Source organism: Triturus cristatus, chromosome 11 (assembly GCF_964204655.1).
Source record: "Triturus cristatus chromosome 11, aTriCri1.1, whole genome shotgun sequence".
NCBI classification, from domain to species: Eukaryota; Metazoa; Chordata; class Amphibia; order Caudata; family Salamandridae; genus Triturus; species Triturus cristatus.
The window spans coordinates 718564098-718587995 of NC_140594.1; the positions used below are offsets into that span (position 1 = coordinate 718564098).

The following is a 23898-nucleotide window of genomic DNA, read 5'->3' on the forward strand; positions in this document are numbered from 1 at the left end:
GGTGTCTTTAAAAAGGCACCACAATGGACCTGAGCAACAAGGTTCCTGCACGGCATGGACTTGAAAGTCCATGCCATGCAGGAACTGGTGTGCATGCACACAGAGGGGCACATATTATGCCCTCCTGTGTATATCCACACATGGAGGAGGCACATTGGGCCCTGTAGGGCCCTCTTTGTTTCCTTTCTGCCACGGTTTACATGGAGGAGGAACTTCCATTACACCGCTGATGGAGAGGAAACTCGTAATATGCTTGGCGGGAGTACCGCGGTCCCGCTAAGCATATTGCGGTTTCCGATTTCCAGGCAACCTCTAGAGAATGCCAGTTCCCTGGTGACATTGGCGGTCCCAGGGCGGTCCAACCCCCTAACTCGTAATGTGGTGGTCAGACCACCTGTGTGGTGTGACTGCACCGTTGCGTTCACGCGTGTTTGGCAGTCCTCGGACCGCTAGGCTCGTAATCGAGCCCTAAGTGGTTCCAGTGCTTAAACTAAGCCTGTGGATTCTGGTGCTTGGCACTGGAAATTAATTGTCAACACCTGTGCTTGTGACAGTCTGCCACAAGGTAGTGCTGCCTGGCTAATTTAGAGATGATCACAACAACAGCTAACAATTAATTCAATATACATTAAAAATGATCATTACCTGCCATCCAAGCCATTCATATAGCTTTAGGGCCTGCAATAGTTTGAATTGTTGCACATGTAGGAGTATGTTGATTAGTAGTCCTGCCAGTTTGTACTGTTCTTATGATGACTGTGGGGCATTGTGCCCCTGACATGATTCTTTTAACTTGATTGAGGGAGACTCTGTGCTTTTATTGATTATTTTATTTGCTGCTGTTAGATTTGTCTTATTGAGGTGATCATGAGGTGTTTTAACAATGCTTTTTAGGTTGGAATGTACTTTTATGGCTGTGTTTAACTGCCACAATACAGTATCATCCGATCTGATCTCATTAGTAGTTGTGTTGTTGCTATCATTGGCAGCATGGCAGGGACAATATGTGATGCAATCTGCAGTGACCTCCTAACTAGAGCCCTGGCACTTATTTGTTTTTACAAATTAGCAAAGTGCATTTAGGAGAAGCTCAGATAGAGAAATAGAAATTATAAGCTCACCAGTATTAAATGGAAATGGTGTGTTATGATTTTGTTTTATGACATCAGGGTGGATAGAAAGGGTCCCTTCCATGGCCGAGGACATCTTGCCTGAGTACTCAATACTAACCTTTGTTGTTTTTCTTTACTATTTCACCTCACTACATGCAAATCCTGTGTGTGCATTGAAGGGCTCCTTGTGACATTGAATGCAAACCAAAGTAGGGATGTATGGTTTGGAGGACAGCACCATGTACACTCTCGTTTTCCAAGAGCGACAACCATCAGGTAAACTCTGCTGTAAAGGCAGTAACAGATTAGAGAGGGGAGACCTATCCATTTGCCTGTCACGAGCTTGGGAGAGTTGGAATGAGCCCCAAACAGTGTACATTTTAGAGGCTCTTCCTAGTACTGCTAAGGTCCTTTTATACAGTATGATGCAGAGGCTAGTAGAGAGAGAGATGCCCCCCCTTTGTTGTGTAGAAAACCACTTTCCTTGGGTAGCTTACACTTTATTAGTGTAGGATTTTAATGGAAGCAATCCCGCACTCATTTAAAAATAAAGTTTCCTATCCAGTGGTACATATATAATACCCCAGTATGCTTCAAGGGAAGAGTTGTGTTTAAATTCTAGGAATCTCCCAGGCAGGGACTAGCCTTCTAACCACTCGATATTGTTCAAGGGAAATGGTTAACCAATAAAGCTCTTTCAGTTTTTCAGCAGAAGGAATGGGGGCTTCTGTAGGATTGTCCTATAATGCCTTCAGACACAGCTTCATCAGTGAGTTTTTGGGAATGGTTGGCATCTATTATGTCCCTTAGAGCTGTGGTATAATGGGCCAGCTCAGGAGTGGACGCGAGCCTTTGCCAGTTTAAGATTGGACGAAGTTAGCCTTATTGGCTAACGATTTCCTACTGAGGTCTACCAACAATTACTTTATGGGCGTGCTTTGCAGGAAGGCGTGTTGCATACCTCAGAAACTTGTTCTCAGATACTGAAAGGTTGCCTACATTGGAGAAGCCCCATAATTCAGAGCCATAAAGAACAGAGCACAGAACCTTAGTGTCATAGATTTGGAGGACTGGGCTAATAGGCTTTGAAAAGGAGCTGTTAAATTCCTTGGGCAACACACTGGCCATTTGTCAGTGTTTCAGGGCCATATTTTGTGCTTGGTGGTTTCAGGACATATTGGAGGCTAGTGTGATACCCAAATTTCAGAAAACCTCTATTTTTTCCAAGAGTTGGTCCCCAACCTTCCAGTGTCCTTAAAGGATTTGTCCTGGTTAAATGTCATATGTTTGGTTTTATCTGAGTTTATTACCAGGCCCGCATCTTACAGAATTCCTTGTAACGAAGCAGAGCACGCTGTAAACCACTTGTTTTTTTTTAAATTATAAGTGTGTTATCTGCAAACATTAGAATGGGAATTTTAAGCCCTGCCAGAGTTGGGGAATTAGTGGGGAGACACTTGAGAAACTAGACAATACCATTGAGGAACAATGCAAAAACGGTGGGAGCCAAGACACACCCTTGGTGCATCCCTTTGACAATGGGAAAATGGTCAGTGAGTGGACTTGGGTGAAATTGTTGCCATGTAGTCAAAAATATATTACTAAAGCATAGTGTGGTAGCTACTGTCATTAACAGACAGCACATTATTCCAGTGACATGGCAACTAAATTTGCACAGACAAATAGTTTTACTAATAAAACCTTATAGCTCACAAATGACAATGTGTGGAAATCGGGTTTCAGTGAAAATGTAACACTTGCGCATCACCAAGCAAAGTTTCTTGATTTGTTGAGATCCTGTTCAGTTAATAAGCTTTATTCGATTATCTGTGATTGTTCTGAAATAATTATATAAAGTTAATTGATTGATTAGTTAGTTGTGAACCTGTTAAAATCATTTCCATCACACATTACAAAAAAGCATTTTATTTGTGATTTATTAACTGTGGATGGAATTTGGAATATTTTTACAGTTCATATATAAATAATTACATTTTCTTGTGTGTAAAAAAGAAATGACAAAGTACAGCCTTTCATTTCACAGCTGCGATACTTTCACATACTTCAATGTACAAAATACTTAAACTTTGCATTCAGAGAAAGAAAACTTTTCATTTAGAGAAAGAAAAGTAAACACCAAACTTCAGGTAAAAAACATTGACAGCCATTTGTCAGCAGACATAGCCTGACGTTTGGCCTCTGACTTAGAACAGAGCAATGCGATAAGATAAAACTAAAGTTAAAATGTATATGTATTGCTCATTCACCTTCTGAACTCCAGCATGGTTATTTTGGGGATTCTGCAGCACACCCTACTTCCGGCACCTATGTTTGGATTGTTTGAGAATGAGACATCCTTCATTTTGAGTCATTACTGCTTGTTTATAGCAGTATGAGGGATTTGTTTCCTATATTACTAGATTGTGCAGTCATCTGGAGTGTTATATCATTAAGAGTGGGAATGTTGTTGTGGATTCATACTATGTAGAATCTCCTTTAGCTGGTAAAAATTCCTATGCTGGCTCTACCTCAGAGTGACTTTGTGTTACAATAAAACATGGAACATCAACCCAGCACTACATCTAATATCTCAACAATCTTCATTTCTATTCTGCACAAAAAATAGTAGATGTGGGGGACTAAGAATTCCCATGTATTCAATGTACAGGTAGAGCAGAAGTGAAAGTTTCTAGCAATGCTTTGCCAAAGTATAACTTTATGGCTAGTCTAATCAAACACTGCCAATTGGGGTCATGGCTTCTGTTTTTTTTAATTTCAGAAAGTCAACATATGAAACATATAGATTAAATAATTAAAGGTCAGGAGAAAAACAAAGATAGCATATACATTTTTAGGCATTATCTACTTGTTAAATAATTCAAACACGTGTAACTAGAATTAAAAAAGAAACCTAAAATCAGTACTATAATGAGTCTGAACATTCATGATCATTGATTAAAGTCACGTTGGATGAAGACTTCTGTAATGTGGGCACCTGCCCAGAAAACACATGATTGACTCTACCATTAAATTCTTGATGGCCTTTAAGCATCATTCATATGCAAAGACATTTGAACACAAGAGGCAGATAAATAATTGGCTTAAAAGTAAAACAATTTCTAGGAATACCCCAGAACATTGGGCACAGGGTTAATATCGCCTTCTGGAAATTGTATACATGAGACAAATAGAATAAAATAAAGTGTTCCGCTGAGACATCGCTCATTAGGATCCCCACTTATTTGCGAGTGGTTTTCTGTGTCTTGCGTCTCTTTTTTGCATTGGTGTTTTTGCCGTTTTTAGGTTTCTTTCTAAATAAAAATACAATATGAAAAAAGGGGTTAGTAAGGTTTAAAACAAGCAAAGCAATTAAGATGTTGATATAGACCATTTGGAAGCTCTGAGTGTGGTTGTGTTGTACTTGGCGGGCAGACCCTTCATACGGGAGTCTGGAGCCATTAAGGTAATATGTAAGTTCTTTATTTCATGTTACGTCTTAGAATGCAGCAACAGCTTGACTGGTCCTCTTAGCGCTCTGTTCTCACTCCAACTGTCATCCGCATCTGTTGGAGATTTTTGTGTATTCATGTCTCTATGCTTTATAACAACATTCCCCATGCACATTTCACTGTTTGTTATTCCTGCAGCACACAGTCAAGCAGAGTCATGTTTGTTTATTCTCATTTTCGTTGTTCCTGCTGTTCTCGAGGAATCTTCCCCGGCTCAGTGAAAAACATTTATCTTTAATTCAAAGTCCTTCTGTTAGCTCACTATAACCTATTCATTCATAATAGCTTGCTTTTGTTCACATATTGTTGCGGGGATTCTGCTCATACACAGAACTATGCACAAGACAACAGGACCTCAGTAAATAGGGGTGTACCTCCTACCACATTAGTACCCAAAATCCCAACTGACTAGCAATAGTGTCTCATTCGGTCTGCTACAAATATCAAGAAGCTACGAATGTTTAGACAACCCAGAACACGAGCACTCCCAACTCACTTCAGAGTCGCAGGAACAAGACAATCTTTCGCTAACTTGTACTTGTCCACAATAAGAATATTCAGAGTCACTAAATAAGTTCAAAATGTTTATTTTGACTATAGTGATTCATAAAACAGTATGAAAACCACGACCAGCAGCAAAATGCATAAAGCTAGCATCATTAGCATTGTTACAATATCATAGAATACAAATGGAGTCGTCATTTTATGAAGACTGTGAAAAAGGCAAAATAACTAGTCCTAATCACCCTCCCCTTGGCAGTAAGAAGTTATGTTATATAACAGAAGATCTCTAGGCATTGTTAGCAGGCCCCCTACCTGAAAGCCTAACTGCAAAGGGTTACAACATAGGAACAGCAGAGCTCAGCTCCATCGCACGGCTTTCTTCAAGTGTGTTTTAAACACATGCAACAACGCTATATCAAAGCACAATTCTTCCATATTGCAGCTGTTGGTAACATGTTTTGTCTAGGTAATAGGGACTGACCAGAACAGAATAACAAGAGACATTGTTGATCGACCTTGCACATTATTTTCAGACAGAATTGAAGGGAAATCTGAGAACTTGAAAAACAATCTGTTATCTTAGCACTTTCGACAATGTATCTAAGGGCCACATAACACCATATAACACCCTCCCCCTGGTAAGTCAGTAGGACATAGACAGAGGAACAAAAACGGAGTGAAAAAATCAGGCAGTGTTCAAAATATTGTTGAGGAGCTTTCTAAAAAAAACAAATCTGAGAAAAAGGGAAAGTTCAAAGAAAAAGCTAAAGGCACTTTGAGCTTGAAAATAAAGAGTCTGTAAACCAGACAGAGGAGTTGTGACAACCTAAGCAGTCAATCCATGAAGGTATGTGTGCAAAGAAATGCAATTCCTTCCAAGAGTTCATCCTTGTTATCGGTAGAAAAAAGCGACGACATCCAATTAAGTAAGTCGAAGGAACAAACATGTTCCTCATAAGCAGGAGCATCCAAAAGTAGAATATGGAAACTTGCATGATATTCAATGAAACTACATTGTAGGAATGTCTGCACAGCCGCACAGATATCCCATTGAACCAAAATTCCAAGTAAAGCTGCACGGGTCATTTTACCATCCACAGAACAAGCCTCGTCATGCGCCTCTAAGGGACCCATCAACAGGCTGAAATCAGGGATTGGACACCACGTGTCGATAAGCAAAGTTCCACCACCCAGGAGAAATGACATCTTTTGCAATGAAGCACTGGTTGCACGCAAGTATAATAGGCAAAGCGGAAGGTCAAGTCGTAACTTACGCCAGGGGTTGCTAAAGGCAAGCATCCAAAAGCCTCATACAGGCGATTATGGTACAGCTGTAGCTGGGCCGGCCTGTGCAGAGCCACAAAGCGAGCAGCCATTACAAAGCACAATGAGGAGAAGCAGGACACCAGGTGCTAGTGCCAATATTAAGGGGAACCCTCTGAAAACGCTGAAAAATATAGAATGAATAAAAGCCAGTATCACCCCGAATATAGTTTGAAAGGAAGAGACAAGGCCAGATCCCACACATTTAAAAAAATGTGCAAGGCCTGTTGTCTCAGATGCATTAAATATTTGGTGAATTAGTTCCCCAAAATGAAGTGGGAGGTTAGTATTAAGAAGCAACTGTATCTCACTCGAGGTCCGAGCTACCTGTATTCTGAATGTTTCTCGGGCTTAAGTGAGTGCCACCTCCTGTTGAAATAAAAGGGGTTTGAGCCTGCTCAACTTGTTGAACTCTGCTTTCAAAGTCGGAGTGGAAGGCCAAAGTGAAGAATCTAAACTCCCTTGCGGGGGCGAGAAAAGGACATTGCTACAGCAAGTTACGTGCTGGGAAACTGTTGCCAATTATAGGACTCCCGCCTGCAGACCACAGCGGACTTGATTGTTTAAAATAAGATAGCTGCCGTTAATAAGCAATGTAAAGACTGGAGTAATGGATGGCACTGGGGTCCCTTTTAAAAAGCAAGCCAGATTTGGGGCTGACACGTTACACTCCCCGTGCAATTTAACGTGTTTGCACACTCCTCCCCTGTAAGGAAAACTTCTTTATCCTCCCTCAGACACCGATAAGCAAAGGGCAGGGCCCATAATTTATGCAGAAAAGCACTACCAATCGGTTCAAAGCGGCCAACAGGAAAGTGTTGAATACATGATTTAAACTGGAAAAGTGAAAAGGGCAAAGTGATAACCCCATGGATTAACCAAACAGTAGAGTCTGTTTCCGCTACTGAAAACGGCAAAGGGTCCAATTGCTCAATGTGTAACAGCATGTATACAGCATCTTTCATGGACATAAACCTCTGTTTATCAGTCAGGTAAAAAGGCAAAAATAAAGCAGTGGCATTCAAATAATCCCAAGGCACTTTACCCATTTTCAGTATCTGCAGTGTCCAAGCAAATTGCATGACCGACCTGCTTTGCCTCTATACTACGGGTATGGTCTATTATGACCGAAGCCTCAATCGGAACGCTGCACTTACCCTGATGAAGTTCCATCAACTGGAACGAAACGCGTTGGCTGTTGTCCTGTGTGTATCTACCATTATATGCAGATGAATAAAGGATTTTCTTGAAATATGATGGCTTCTTTGGATATGTGACTTCATTCCTGGTGCCGCCTCCACTTTTCTTCAAAAGTTTATTCCTGGGTTTTCCAGTAGGACCTTTCTGCAGCAGATCTTGGAGACGTTTGGCACGGGACTCTTTGATTTGTGGGACTTTGGTATTGATGTGCTCAACATCAGTCGGCTGTGCGATCTCTTTTTTGTCAAGATATTGCATGACCGACCTTAACTGATTCTGACCATGATATAACACAGAAACATCACTTTGCACAATACCTATTACAGAACAAACAATATTGTCTAAGGAGTAAATGCGTAAAGAAAGTGTGTTAATGCTTTTGTCCACTACAGCAAGGACTTTTTCTTAATTAGCCTGATCAATTTGACGCAGACGGAAGGCTGCTTTCATCTGTGAAAGTTTCCAAATTTCATTATAAGCGGCATAAATAAATCGCTTGGCTCTTGGATTGCGGGGCCCAGGAGAAAATTAACCAAATCAATATCATTCGATAAGAGGTAGATGCCAGGGTAGAGTGTTCTAACCACTGCTGGCATAATTTACCCACCGAGTATGTAGTCACAGAATGATGAGGTGGATAACGAGGGTCAGGTTTAGTCTGAATGAAACCAGGTGTAACATTATAGAAACGCAACTGGCATGCATTTGCATTAGTTTGCCACACTAACCATCCTGATGAATCAATTTCCGAATCATTAAAAGAGGCATTTTGAAGCAGAGCTTGCAAAGCCACAATGGTTTAGTTAGTGTGTAAGAAATCAAAAGTTATAATATCGCGCACACCGGTTTAATCTCTAGATATGGTTGAATCTTAACAGGTAGTGGCGTGCTGCAAGAGGAGCGACCCCTAAACCAAGGTCGGTAGATAATGATAGTTGCACTGTCCCATCCAGGGTGGTGTCCCTCTGTGCGCACAGCGCTGTGGGGTAACAAAGTTACCAAATTTTCTCAAACAAAGGTTGAATCAAAGTTCATTTATTCATGATTAGAAATTCATTATTCTGTGTAGCAAATTTTCACATGTTGTATCAACAACGGTACCAACGGATATCCTCAATGCATTTCGGGTTGAAACCCTTCGTCAGGAGGAATCCTATAAACAGAAATAGGAGATAATGTAGCATGTCCCCTCAAGGGATTCCATAATTCAACGTATAATAATGCAAAACAAAATGATACCACAGTTTTTAGCCTAGAACCTTGTGAAACTGAATGTGTGGCATATCCCGTCCGGGATACCAAACACAAAGAAAGTGCGCGACAGAAGATAAAGGAACGCAATTGAAAGGAATCACCAAACGTGTGACGTTAAGCCCAGACTACCCGCTGTGTTCAGTTTAACGCATATGCAGAGTGCGCCGGAGTAAAATACGGTAACGGCAGCATATTAAGTGAAATAGAACCACGTACCAAAGTCGGGTAAGATAATTAGTCGGCGAAGTTACCTCGGTTCACTCGTTTAGATGAGCATCTCCCAAATGCTCCAATCCGGAAGACTATTACTGTGCGTGTAACCGTGTTAAGTAAAGGAATCCAGTGGTAAACAGAAAAAGAGGACTCGAAATATGGCGGCCATCTTAGAGAAGGGAAATTTAGACGAAGTCAAACCGTGAGTGGAAAGTGAATCAGTAAACAACAACTCGAAGGAAAAACGTGTTTGTGTGCGATAGACGTCACTTCCCTCTACACTTCAATTCCCCATGACATGGGGTTAGAAGCCACGGAACATTTTCTTTTACAATCACAGACTCCTCATGATTTACAGGTTTTTCTAATGGAGCTATTACACTTCACACTTTATCACAGTTATTTTTTTCACAACAATCAATTTTTTCTCCAATTGAATGGAACATCTATGGGCAATTGTGCAGCTCCTTGCTACGCCAACCTGTTCATGCATAAGTTTGAATTGGACCACATTTTGCACACCACACCTTGGGAGAATCACTTGCTACTGTTTGTCCGCTACATTGACGACATTTTTTTAATTTGGAGAGGTTCCAAAATCACATTGACGGAAGCGATTATGAACCTTAATACCATCAACGATAGGCTGAAGTTTACCTTCCACATCAGTGACACACACATAAATTTCTTAGATGTTCACATCTACATCGTTGATCAACACATCCAAACTACACTTTACAGGAAGGATACGGACAGAAACAACTTGCTACACTATCTCAGCTTTCATCAGCCATCACTCAAACGTCACCTACCATATTCACAAATTCTCAGGATAAAACGAATCATTTCTGAACCTCAACAACTAACCCAACAAACTTTGGAAATGGAACAACGCTTTGTAAAGCGAGGCTATCCATCACAAATCTTTGCAAAAGCCATTGACAAATCGCTAAACAAACAAAGGAGAACATTGTTGGAAAAACAAACAACATCTTCAGACTCATCTTCGAGAATGGTTATGGTCACAAAATTCTCCACAGAAAGTTTCAATATCTGGAAATCTATTCTCAGGCATTGGCCCCTTCTACAAATGGAATCTGACTTCAATCAGATTTTTTCGGATCAACCTTTGTTTGCCTACGAAAGGAGCAAAAATTTCATGGAGTTATTAAAACCAACATGCTCCCCACAGCTTTTTTCCGAATACAAGGGCACCATACCTTGCCACAATTGTGGGAACTATAACAACATCATTACAGGTAACAACATACAGCATCCAACCAAGGGCCACAACATAAAACTGTTTGTTTCAGCGACCTGCGATTCTAAAAACGTTGTCTACATGTTGAAGTGTCCATGCGGCCTGCCTTATATCGGCAAAACTGAAAGAAAAATGAAAACCCGACTAAATGAACACAAAAGCAACATCCGCAACAATAACCTCAAATCTACAGTAGCCGTACACTTCAATGAATACAAACACAATGTTAGTCAATTACGCTTCCTAGTGTGTGAGACAGTTCCATTAAGAGAAGGATGTGACAACAGAAAATTTTTGATCCAGAGAGAAATCTCTTGGATATACAAAATGAACTCCATGGTACCCCTTGGACTGAATGACCGCCTCAAACTGAGTTGCTTTATTTGACTTTGTATTGATGCCTGCAAGAACGTTTAAGTGTTTATACATTTCATACCCGAATTGAATGATACTCAAGCCTTTTTTGTGTTTTAATTGACATTACATTTATTTGTTCTATTATTTGTTCTTTTTAACCCATTTTGTCTATGTGCTTCCTCCATCATGTTTTTTATTCCTGGACCTGTTGTTTGATTTTTCATAACTTTATTGTTTCTAACACAACTTTTTTCAACTAATACTTTCCTTTTTTTCCCAACTAACAGCGTGTATTACAAATTGAGAATCTTATTTCACATTTGGTTATTTGTTACTTCGCACCCGATCTATCTCACGTTCATTTGCACACAAACACGTTTTTCCTTCGAGTTGTTGTTTACTGATTCACTTTCCACTCACGGTTTGACTTCGTCTAAATTTCCCTTCTCTAAGATGGCCGCCATATTTCGAGTCCTCTTTTTCTGTTTACCACTGGATTCCTTTACTTAACACGGTTACACGCACAGTAATAGTCTTCCGGATTGGAGCATTTGGGAGATGCTCATCTAAACGAGTGAACCGAGGTAACTTCGCCGACTAATTATCTTACCCGACTTTGGTAAGTGGTTCTATTTCACTTAATATGCTGCTGTTACCGTATTTTACTCCGGCGCACTCTGCATATGCGTTAAACTGAACACAGCGGGTAGTCTGGGCTTAACGTCACACGTTTGGTGATTCCTTTCAATTGCGTTCCTTTATCTTCTGTCGCGCACTTTCTTTGTGTTTGGTATCCCGGACGGGATATGCCACACATTCAGTTTCACATGGTTCTAGGCTAAAAACTGTGGTATCATTTTGTTTTGCATTATTATACGTTGAATTATGGAATCCCTTGAGGGGACATGCTACATTATCTCCTATTTCTGTTTATAGGATTCCTCCTGACGAAGGGTTTCAACCCGAAATGCATTGAGGATATCCGTTGGTACCGTTGTTGATACAACATGTGAAAATTTGCTACACAGAATAATGAATTTCTAATCATGAATAAATGAACTTTTATTCAACCTTTGTTTGAGAAAATTTGGTAACTTTGTTACCCCACAGCGCTGTGCGCACAGAGGGACACCACCCTGGATGGGACAGTGCAACTATCATTAGTTAGTGTGTAACCATATTCAGCTAAGGAAGGAATGGAAGGGGCATTCAAATGTTTGACAGTTGCGAGGCCATAACAAGTAAATGGTAACGTTTAAAAACAACAATTGAGTCGGGATCAGGCAGGCACGATGTAATGCCTCAGTGCCCTGAACCTGCCATGGCTTTGTGCCCCAGATTGATTTTAAATCTATAGTCTGTTTCCAATGGTCATAACCATGTGTAGCCAACTGCGTTCTAAACAAGTTGGCGTAAATGAGTTTAGTGTGGGATAAAAGGAACTTGGATTCAGGGGATTTTTGAAGCCTAAAAATATAGGATTCAGGATTAGTGAAATCATAACCTGAAAAATAGGTGAACTTATTTCTAGGAGTTTTAGAAGTCCCCTCTAAGGGAGTTGGACAATGTTTAGAACTCACTATACAGGGAAGAGCTACAAAAACTTATTAGTAACAGGTAATCGTGATAGTAAAAGAGACACACTACTATCCCTTACTATCAGAACCTAGAATATTTGTAAAAAGGAAAAAGCATTATTCTTTTAATTCTGCCCTCACACACTCTGCAGTGTCATGCTTCATCATTGGGCCGCGTCAAACGCCCCCGTGCAGACCAACACAGAGGGCGGAGCGCAATGTTTTTTTTAAGAGATGAAGGATGTAGTGGTGAGGTCACAGAAAGATGAAAGGTGATAACAAATACAACTGGTGACAACAAAAACAAAACAAGGAAAAGTATTCCCTCAAGAAGGGACCACAGGTGTGCAGACATATATACTAAAACTACCTAGGGGGCGACTGTATACAATTTTATTCCTGTCACCTCCTGGCAGAATTTAAAAATAAACTGTTGGGATTGTTTAGGGGAGGTAAAGACCCCTAAATCCCAGCTGCTTGTACCAACATGTTTCTGCCAACATTAAACGCTCACAAAAGTCGTATTGGCATTCATCAGGGTGTTGGTCCCTTAGGTGTTTAGTCTAACCCCTATTTGGGGATTCGTTACCTTCTAACAACAGGCAGCCGCTTGTCGTTTTTTGTACTGTACTCTGAACAGTTTTCAAGAGTGAACAATTTCTGAAAAAGAGTAGAGCATATTCATTATCGTTCTACTTCTCTCATATACCTTTCATAAAAGTAACAACTTTCTCCTAAGAAATAATGCCACCGAGTATCGTGTCTCCCAGGAGAAAACACCACACTACGCCACTAAGGTGAAACTGACACAGTGCGTAATGAAAAGGTATCCATTATTCCCCCTAATGTGAGGAAAACAAATATCTTACCACCAAGCCTAAAAAATCAAGTTTGAACACATCTTTGTGGTGCTAGAATGCCATGCTGTTACCCACTTGTCACCCCAAAGTACGTGCGGCTTCCAAAGAATATGAGAGAGGATGCAGAAAGGACTTACAAGGGTTTATTGGAAAATCTCCAAACCCGGGACCGGCGAGGGACCGTGGTCCTGTAGTCACACTCTATTTACCAAACGAGATGGAAGGAACAAACACCGCCATCAGTTCAACTTCCCACTCTCTCGTAATTTATCACCAGTACTAGTCTCTCGCACTCCTTCTACTCGTATTACTTACTACTCCAAGGACCCACGGAACTGATCGCCCTCACATCGGTCCTCCATCGATGTAGACAGAGCCAGATAACATTCATTTAAATATCCGAATGTAAACTACCTCGACCGGTAAACGCTCTCCTAACACACGTCGTTCCGATCATCAGTTACTGTGCGAAAGGGAAGACGGACTACTCCCGAATGGGACTCTGTTCGTATGAGGTATCAACCACAGCTATCTTAGCAGTCCTAGCTAAACCCCAATTTGCGTGGACTAACCACGAACATCTTGGCTCCAACGTGCGGACTCGCATTATTTCCGTTTTTTAAAAAAAAAACAATTCTTTTAGGGACAATAATGCATTTATTAGTCTAAGCCTCAACAAATTAGTAAATCCCCCGTTTCTTCACTGTGTTGCCTCCATAGGGGGAAGGGCATTATGCGAATGCATATTGCAACAGCTTTGTTGTTCAAAATCTTAATATTGGCAACAACAGAGATATTATGAGCTCTCATTGTATTTACCATGACTTCTTACTGATGCAAAAACCAAACAGCTTATATTGTGCAAGATCTTAATACTAGAAACCTCAAGAGGTATTTTCAGTTCGCATTTTTATTTATCCAGTATCATCATTTTTTACCTAACCCATACAGATGGAACCATGGGATGGAATCATTTAGACCCCTAGTACTACTTTTCAGTCTGTTTACCCACCGTTGTTCTCTGATAAACAGAAAGCTGGCAATATCTACTGTATTGGGAGATATAAAAGGTTTATCCAATACAGTCCACCTTAAATCATGTTCTTTATGTTTGTTTTGGTGGAAATGGGCTGTCAATTTTGTGTTTGTTTTACCGCAACGTATTGTACTGAGATGCTCCAAAATGCGCGTTTTGACTCGGCGCGTGGTCATTCCAACGTACAATAGGTTGCACGGACACCTGATCATGTAAATCACATTCTCAGTGTTGCATGTAGTATGTCTTCTTTGCTCCCAGGGGTGATCTGTCCCGATCTCCACCTTTTTCCCATTCAGCGACAAAGGGCAAGCCCTACATGAGCCACAAGCATAATGTCCCATTACAGGAGGCAAAAAATGTTCTTGATGGCAGCCCCTGTTGTCAGCCCTTGATGTTCGCGGGCGCGTATTTACAATGGTATCTTTTATGCTTGCACTTTTCTTAAAAGAGAATAGTGGGAGAGGTTGTTGTAACCCATTTGAATTCAGGATCCTCCAATTTTTTTGTACTATCTTTTTTACACAGTTAGATGCTGTACTAAATGTTGTAACACAAATACTGCTCTCAACTCTTTCTTTGTTTTGTGTTTGTAGGAGGGATTCCCTATTGCAATTTCTCGCTCTTTTCTGTGCCTTGGAAATAACAGTCTCAGGGTAGTCTCTGTATTTCAATTTCTCACTCAGGATACTCGCCTGACCGTACGGCAAGTTTTCTTTCAGTGAACGGGGATGGAAGCTTTGAAAGGGTAACAGATTGTTCCTGTCCGTCGGTTTATGAAAAACACTACTCGCTAGGCCTCCATTTTCTGCTCTTATCCAAAGGTCCAGGAAAGGTAGTGCCTCATTGGTCAGTGTGCTAGCGAAAAACAGAAATGGATTTCTATGGTTTAGCCAGTCCATAAAGGTATCTGCCGAGTCTCTGCTGCCTCTCCAAATGATAAGCACATCATCGATGTACCTACGCCATACCCTAATGTGTTCTAAAAAAGGGTTGGCTGATGTAAACACTGTCTCGTTTTCAAAGTTAGAGACATAAAGGCATGCCAGACTGGGGGCACAGGAACTACCCATGGAAGTTCCATGGGTCTGTAGGTAAAAACAGTCTTCAAACTTAAAGAAGTTCTTCGTTAAGGCCAATTCCAAAAGACTCAAGATGAATGCCCGAGGTGTGTTGTAATTCCATACCTCAGCAAAGAGTATGTTCTCAATAACCCTTAATGTTTCTTGCTGAGGAATGTTCGTGTACAACGATTCAATATCGAGTCCCATCATCAAGTCTCTATCAGGGTCGAATTCAAGGTCTTTAATCAAATTCAAAACCTCTCTTGTGTCTTTCAGGTCGGCTGGCATTTTTTGTACAAGAGGCCGTAAAAAAACATCACAAAACTTGGACAAAGGTTCAAGTATTGAGTTAGTGCCTGATACTATCGGCCGTCCCGGAGGGGGCCGTGTTGGTTTGTGCACCTTAGGCAGAATGTAGAAGTAAGACACTGTTGGATGTAAATTACAGAGGAAAGCTGCTTCCTTCTGGCTAATCCAGTCGTTTCCAACTGCCTCTTCCACATACGTGTTTATCACAATTCGTAGTTCATCCGTCGGATCTTCCGGCAAAATTGCATAATTTCTTCTGTCACCCAAGAGACGGAGACATTCAGAATTATCAACATTCTTGTCCAAAATCACTAACGCTCCCCCCTTATCAGCAGGTTTTATTATGAGTGTAGGGTCATCTCTTAGTTCATTCAGAGCTTCCCTCTCAATTTTGGAGAGATTAGAGAACGATTTTATCTTGTCGGAATTCTCCAACAGTTCGACTTCCTTCAATACTGCTTGATCAAAAACAACCACCTCTGAGGGTAATTGTCCTACATTGGGAACAAAGGTCGAATGATTTTTTAACCCTGTGTCATCCCCTTTCTCCTGGACCTCTTTATCCTCAAAAAAGACCTTCAGACGTACACTTCGGAAAAAACCAGCCAATTCACATTTGAGCTTGAAGAGATCTAACTGGTTTGTGAGAACAAACCCCAGTCCTTTAGAAAGGACCATTTTTTGAGTTTCTGTTAATAACCTACTACTTAGGTTCATTACTAAGTGTGTTCCCTGCTGGTGCTGGGTTCCACATCTCGTGCCATGCTGCGTGTTATCCGCTGGTTGATGTCCTCCCATTGAACCCGTTGGGTTTTCTGTGGTCTCTGCCTCCCTCTCCCCCTCCCCCTGCCTCTCTCTAAAAAAGGTGGGTATTCATTTTGGAAGAATTGAGGTGGGCCCATAGGTGGATACATGGGAGGCCATCCAAATCCCATCTGAGGTGGTGGGTGGTAAGGACGTGAATATCCCCTTGACCAGCCCCTACCCCTAAATCTAGGTCAATAATCCGCATCACTGCTTTCACTACCAGAGCTAGATGTATCTGTCTGGTTCTTGGTAGTCTTCTTCTGTAAGTTTTGATTCTCTTTCAATTTGATATATTCATCATTCACATAAGGATACACCTTCTCTCTAGAGAATTTCTTCAGGTCTTTTTGTAACTTGTGCACCTTTGAATTCATGAGATAGTCCTTGTACTCATTAACTGTTTTATTCGTCTCCTCTAGTTTTTTCTTAAACACAGAGATCTGTATTGATGTTTTTAAATTATCCTCGCTTATTTGGATTTGCATCAGAAGATCGTCAGAGATCTTTTTCGCCGTGTCTATGATTAGGATGAGCCAGTCTCTGGAGCATCTCCACGCGATCAAAGACCAATCTTTTCGGAACGAAGCATTGTCCAGAAAGATAAGAGGTTCATTAACCATGAGTAAACCCCCTGGGGCAGCATTTGCCCGAAGATATTCCGTGAGGATTGCTCCGTGTAGAATGGTTTTGACTTGAGTCCTCTTTAATTCAGTTAATGTGTCCCAACCTTCTACCTGTGTCAGAGCCTGGGTAAGTGTGGCGTCCCCCAAAAGAGAGGGACAAGATAAAATCCTAGTGGCGGCTTCGTCCCCATAGGCGAGGCCTCTTTCCTCCATAAGTAGTCTGAAATCTAACTACCTTTTTTAAAAAACAATTTAAGGAGGCAAACAGGAATTCCCTGTAGAAATCTCTACGGCTCGGCGGCCGTGCTAACTTATACTATCACAAGGAAGAGATACAAGGGAGAGCTTAAGCCTTCTCTGACTCCCCTAGCAAACGTTTAGAACTCACTATACAGAGAAGAGCTACAAAAACTTATTAGTAACAGGTAATCGTGATAGTAAAAGAGACACACTACTATCCCTTACTATCAGAACCTAGAATATTTGTGAAAAGGAAAAAGCATTATTCTTTTAATACTGCCCTCACACACTTTGCAGTGTCATGCTTCATCATTGGGCCGCGTCAAACGCCCCGGTGCAGACCAACACAGAGGGCGGAGCGCAATGTTTTTTTTAAGAGATGAAGAATGTAGTGGTGAGGTCACAGAAAGATGAAAGGTGATAACAAATACAACTAGTGACAACAAAAACAAAACAAGGAAAAGTATTCCCTCAAGAAGGGACCACAGGTGTGCAGACATATATACTAAAACTACCTAGGGGGCGACTGTATACAATTTTATTCCTGTCACCTCCTGGCAGAATTTAAAAATAAACTATTGGGATTGTTTAGGGGAGGTAAAGACCCCTAAATCCCAGCTGCTTGTACCAACTTGTTTCTGCCAACATTAAACGCTCACAAGAGTCGTATTGGCATTCATCAGGGTGTTGGTCCCTTAGGTGTTTAGTCTAACCCCTATTTGGGGATTCGTTACCTTCTAACGACAGGCAGCCGCTTGTCGTTTTTTGTACTGTACTCTGAACAGTTTTCAAGAGTGAACAATTTCTGAAAAAGAGTAGAGCATATTCATTATCGTTCTACTTCTCTCATATACCTTTCATAAAAGTAAGAACTTTCTCCTAAGAAATAATGCCACCGAGTATCGTGTCTCCCAGGAGAAAACACCACACTACGCCACTAAGGTGAAACTGACACAGTGCGTAATGAAAAGGTATCCATTATTCCCCCTACTGTGAGGAAAACAAATATCTTACCACCAAGCCTAAAAAATCAAGTTTGAACACATCTTTGTGGTGCTAGAATGCAATGCTGTTACCCACTTGTCACCTCAAAGTACTTGTGGCTTCCAAAGAATATGAGAGAGGATGCAGAAAGGACTTACAAGGGTTTATTGGAAAATCTCCAAACCCGGGACCTGAATGGGAAAAAGGTGGAGATCGGGACAGATCACCCCTGGGAGCAAAGAAAACATACTACATGCAACACTGAGAATGTGATTTACATGATCAGGTGTCCGTGCAACCTATTGTACGTTGGAATGACCACGCTCCGAGTTAAAACGCGCATTTTGGAGCATCTCAGTACAATACGTTGCGGTAAAACAAACACAAAATTGACAGCCCATTTCCACCAAAACAAACATAATGAACATGATTTAAGGTGGATTGTATTGGATAAACCTTTTATACCTCCCAATACAGTAGATATTGCCAGCTTTCTGTTTATCAGAGAACAACGGTGGGTAAACAGACTGAAAAGTAGTACTAGGGGTCTAAATGATTTCATCCCATGGTTCCATCTGTATGGGTTAGGTAAAAAATGATGAAATTGGATAAATAAAAATGCAAACTGAAAATACCTCTTGAGGTTTCTAGTAAAAAGATCTTGCACAATATACGCTGTTTGGTTTTTGCATCAGTAAGAAGTCATGGTAAATACAATGAGAGCTCATAATATCTCAATATTCAGATTTTGAACAACAAAGCTGTTGGAATATGCATTCGCATAATGCCCTTCCCCCTATGGAGGCGACACAGTGAAGAAACGGGGGATTTACTAATTTGTTGAGGCTTAGACTAATAAATGCATTATTGTCCCTAAAAGAATTGTTTTTTTTTAAATAACCGGAAATAATGCGAGTCCGCACTTTGGAGCCAAGATGTTCGTGGTTAGTCCACGCAAATTGGGGTTGAGCTAGGACTGCTAAGATGGCTGCGGTTGATACCTCATACGAACAGAGTCCCATTCGGGAGTAGTCCGTCTTCCCTTTCGCACAGTACCTGATGATCGGAACGACGTGTGTTAGGAGAGCGTTTACCGGTCGAGGTAGTTTACATGCGGATATTTAAATGAATGTTATCTGGCTCTGTCTCCATCGACGGAGGACCGATGTGAGGGCGATCAGTTCCGTGGGTCCTTGGAGTAGTAAGTAATACGAGTAGAAGGAGTGCGAGAGACTAGTACTGGTGATAAATTACGAGAGAGTGGGAAGTTGAACTGATGGCGGTGTTCGTTCCTTCCATCTCGTTTGGTAAATAGAGTGTGACTACAGGACCACGGTCCCTTGCCGGTCCCGGGTTTGGAGATTTTCCAATAAACCCTTGTAAGTCCTTTCTGCATCCTCTCTCATATTCTTTGGAAGCCGCACGTACTTTGGGGTGACAAGTGGGTAACAGCATGGCATTCTAGCACCACAAAGATTTGTTCAAACTTGATTTTTTAGGCTTGGTGGTAAGATGTTTGTTTTCCTCACATTAGGGGGAATAATGGATACCTTCTCATTATGCACTGTGTCAGTTTCACCTTAGTGGCGTATTGTGGTGTTTTCTCCTGGGAGACACGATACTCGGTGGCATTATTACTTAGGAGAAAGTTGTTACTTTTATGAAAGGTATATGAGAGAAGTAGAACGATAATGAATATGCTCTACTCTTTTTCAGAAATTGTTCACTCTTGAAAACTGTTCAGAGTACAGTACAAAAAACGACAAGCGTCTGCCTGTCGTTAGAAGGTAACAAATCCCCAAATAGGGGTTAGACTAAACACCTAAGGGACCAACACCCTGATGAATGCCAGTACGACTCTTGTGAGCGTTTAAAGTTGGCAGAAACATGTTGGTCCAAGCAGCTGGGATTTAGGGGTCTTTACCTCCCCTAAACAATCCCAACAGTTTATTTTTAAATTCTGCCAGGAGGTGACAGGAATAAAATTGTATACAGTCGCCCCCTAGGTAGTTTTAGTATATATATGTGCACACATATGGCCCCTTCTTGAGGGAATACTTTTCCTTGTTTTGTTTTTGTTGTCACTAGTTGTATTTGTTATCACCTTTCATCTTTCTGTGACCTCACCACTACATTCTTCATCTCTTAAAAAAAACATTGCGCTCCGCCCTCTGTGTTGGTCTGCACGGGGGCGTTTGACGCGGCCCAATGATGAAGCATGACACTGCAAAGTGTGTGAGGGCAGTATTAAAAGAATAATGCTTTTTCCTTTTCACAAATATTCTAGGTTCTGATAGTAAGGGATAGTAGTGTGTCTCTTTTACTATCACGATTACCTGTTACTAATAAGTTTTTGTAGCTCTTCTCTGTATAGTGAGTTCTAAACGTTTGCTAGGGGAGTCAGAGAAGGCTTAAGCTCTCCCTTGTATCTCTTCCTTGTGATAGTATAAGTTGGTCAATGTTCCCATTGGGTAAAATTAAAAGCAGGTCTCAACGTGTTCGTTTTGTGTAAAGAATGATGCCCATAATGTTGATAGCAAAAGAAATCACCATAATTGGCAGAATTTGAATACAAATTTTCAGCATCCAAGGCAGCATAATACTTTAAATCTGAAAACAATGCATGAACTTCTTGCACATCCCAATCATCCAAATGTATGTCCCGTGTCACCACATCTCCTAATGAGACGCGAAACGTGTATGGCACTTGAAGGACCTCAGTTAGCCATTTTTACTGCAGAGCGTTCAGGGAGATAATGGCCATTTATAAGTAAAAAGAACAGTGTCACAAATCCAATTGACATGAAGAGAAAAATTAGTATGAGCACCAACCAAATGTAGGTCCATGGGGGAACAATGTATGTCTTTTTGAACCAAGAGTAGAAAATAATCAATTTAGATGGTGGTGCATCAGACAAACTGGATGATGAGGAGGACGAGTCAGAAGAAAGGTTTGCCGGTTCTCCATCACAGGCACTTACTGGACTTGCAAGCAAAGGTGAAAGTGCCAAATCATCCATTCGTACACATGGGCTAGATGGCATCTCACTCACGGAATCAACATCCGGAAAAGGGCACACAATATCTATTGCAGAAGAAGATTGTCGCAAAGGTTGAAGATGAATTACAGTGTCCATCATATGAGCAGACATCCGTTTGGCAGCAGATGACAGCAAAGTCAATGGCGCTAAGGAAATTGCGGTGCACAAAACTGCAGGTGTCACACTATTCAGAATCAGCCACACGGTGTAACTTGACATTGTCCACTGAGATGTAGCCATTGCCTTTGCGACCTGGCAACAGTGGTAGAATGACTGTACGAGTACCCTTTAGTCCAAGTACTGAAACAAGAGCATGGTAAGAGGGACCAAATACTTTTTTGTTCTCAATCTTCTCATGTACCAGAGCCCCAATTTTTGGAAACCAACCGGTAACAGGAATCAGTGGTACTTCAGCAGTGGAAGAGGGTAAATGCTCAGTTGCCAGGGTAGCACATTTCTTTTGTAGATCCTGTAACATAGCAGAATGATTATCTACATCAAACTTAGAGGCAGCCACCACAATGTCCAGACCATCAAGGTCAGGAACAAACATGTGAAAGCCAAAGAGCATTTCGTAAGGGGTCCGCCCACCCAGAGATCTTCTAGGGAGATTATTTAGTGCACGTTGGACTCCTTGCAAGTGGGACAGCCAGTTCCTGCCAGAACCTAAGTCTCTAGCTGTCAAGTATTGCTTTAAGTCACGGTTCATTAGCTCCACAACTGAATTGCCCTCGGGCCTGTATGGAGACGAAAACTGCACCTGTACCCCCAACAACTTCATCGCATCCTTGTAAGCCTTAGAGGCAAACGCTGGACCTTGGTAAGAATGGAAGGTACTACAGGCAAACAAACCGACAAAGACACGCAAATCTCTGATGACATTTCAAGCATCAGCCCTATGTTGTGGCCAGACCCACAGAAATCTAGTGCACAAATCAAACACAACCAAAATATACTGGTATGCAGTATCAGAAGAAAGAGGACTGCAGTGATAGACACAGCCAAAAGGTCTATCAGAAATACATAGTTGTGTTTGTGGCGGACGTGGGACCACAGAAGGCTTGATTTGTTGACAAACATCACAGCAAAGAACATAGTTACAAGTCTGTTTATATAAAACACACCACCTGTAACGTTGCTGAAGAATAGAGACTGTTGCCAACACACCAGCATGGGCCAAAGCAATGCCTTCGTGTGCGGCCTTGATCAAAGCTTGTCTGTGGTCTGAGTTGTCAATAAGCCGATCCTCAACCGAAGGAATGGTAGCATAAGGAACCTGTTCGAGAGTTACATGATAAGAATACTTAGAAGGGAAACCTGAAGGATAGTTACCCCCCTCCCTAGTTGCAGCAACCACTGCCAGAATCTCATTATCTATTTTAGTCATAGATCTTGTAACTGCTGCTACGGAACACGTGGCTACTGCAGACTTGGCTGCTTCATCAGCCAAAGAATTACCAACAGCGTGCATTCCGATACGCTGGTGGCCAAGAGTGCGAATAACATGTGTGAGAGGCAGACGTTGTTTAAGATCTGCCACCCGAACCCAAAGCGTTTTTTGCTTAATTGTGCTACCTTTAGAATAGCGGTAATCATTTTGAGACCAAAAGAATATGTTGTCATTGAACGACTGGACACAGTAGTAAGAATCACGCACAATAAGAGTATTCACCAGAGGATCAGCGAACTCGAGAGCAAGAGCAAGAGCACGCAGCTCCTCCATTTGCGCGGTACAGTCACCTAGTGCCTGAGTGTGCACAACTCCCCATCTACAATGGAGCCAGCTACAATAGCGCAAACCGCTGAATAAGCATGTTTGGAATCCGTGGCTGGTTGCGCCGAGCCATCGGTATAAATTATGCATTTGTATCCACTCAGATGAAGAAGCAACAAAGGAGGTGGATGAACAAATTCATACTGTAAAACGTCCTGAGTCTGAAGTGATGGATCAAAGACAAATGTGACATCCGAAGATGTCAAGGAAGTAGCCCACTGAATCCAATGTGGGTGTAATGCCTTCGAGTTAGGCACACTTGCTTTTGTCACCGCTTCTAAAACAGAGAAGGGGTGACCATAAGAATGCGTTTGCCCTGCACTATTGAGGGTTCCTTTAGGATCGCCATCTGCACTGCCCTCAAGATTTTTTCAACGGAGGAAAAACGCATTCCAGCCGCAGTGTACAAGTGTGATTTATATGCAATAGGTATTGTGTGTCCTTCATTGAATGTTGAGTACCTGAAACCCATTGCCCCTGAAACAATACATATTACCAGGTTGGTGGTGTTATCACAAGTCATTAAGAAGTTAGTCGCAAGCAAATCCGCCTGCAAAGACATTTGGAACGGAAGTATGTTCCGGAAGCCAGCTGGCAGAAGAAAACTTAGGTTGTATCAATGCATAAAGCAGTTTGATACGCTGGGCATAATCGGGAATACATGTCCTCCCGAAATTAAAAAAACTCAGCAGGGATTGTAACTTTTTCAAAGATGAAGGTGGTTGCAAATGTGCACATTTCACTAGGAAGTGAGGTGCTAGACCCCTTCCCTCATTATTGATCTCATAGCCCAGAAAGAGCACTGCCAAATGGGCAATGTGTGACTTTGCAAAATTGAATTTATAACCAT

At 41.5% G+C, this 23898-nt stretch overlaps 1 protein-coding gene across 1 annotated transcript in view; it reads right to left on the reverse strand.

Moving 5' to 3' along the window:
• Positions 1-3022: 3022 nt before the first annotated feature.
• The window catches only part of LOC146785372 (eotaxin-like), a 265592-nt gene continuing 244716 nt past the window's right edge, over positions 3023-23898 (reverse strand). The window contains exon 4 of the mRNA XM_085634366.1: positions 3023-4423. Coding sequence (XP_085490492.1) covers positions 4351-4423 — 73 coding nt within the window. The 3' untranslated portion in view covers positions 3023-4350. The remainder of the gene's footprint in view (positions 4424-23898) is intronic.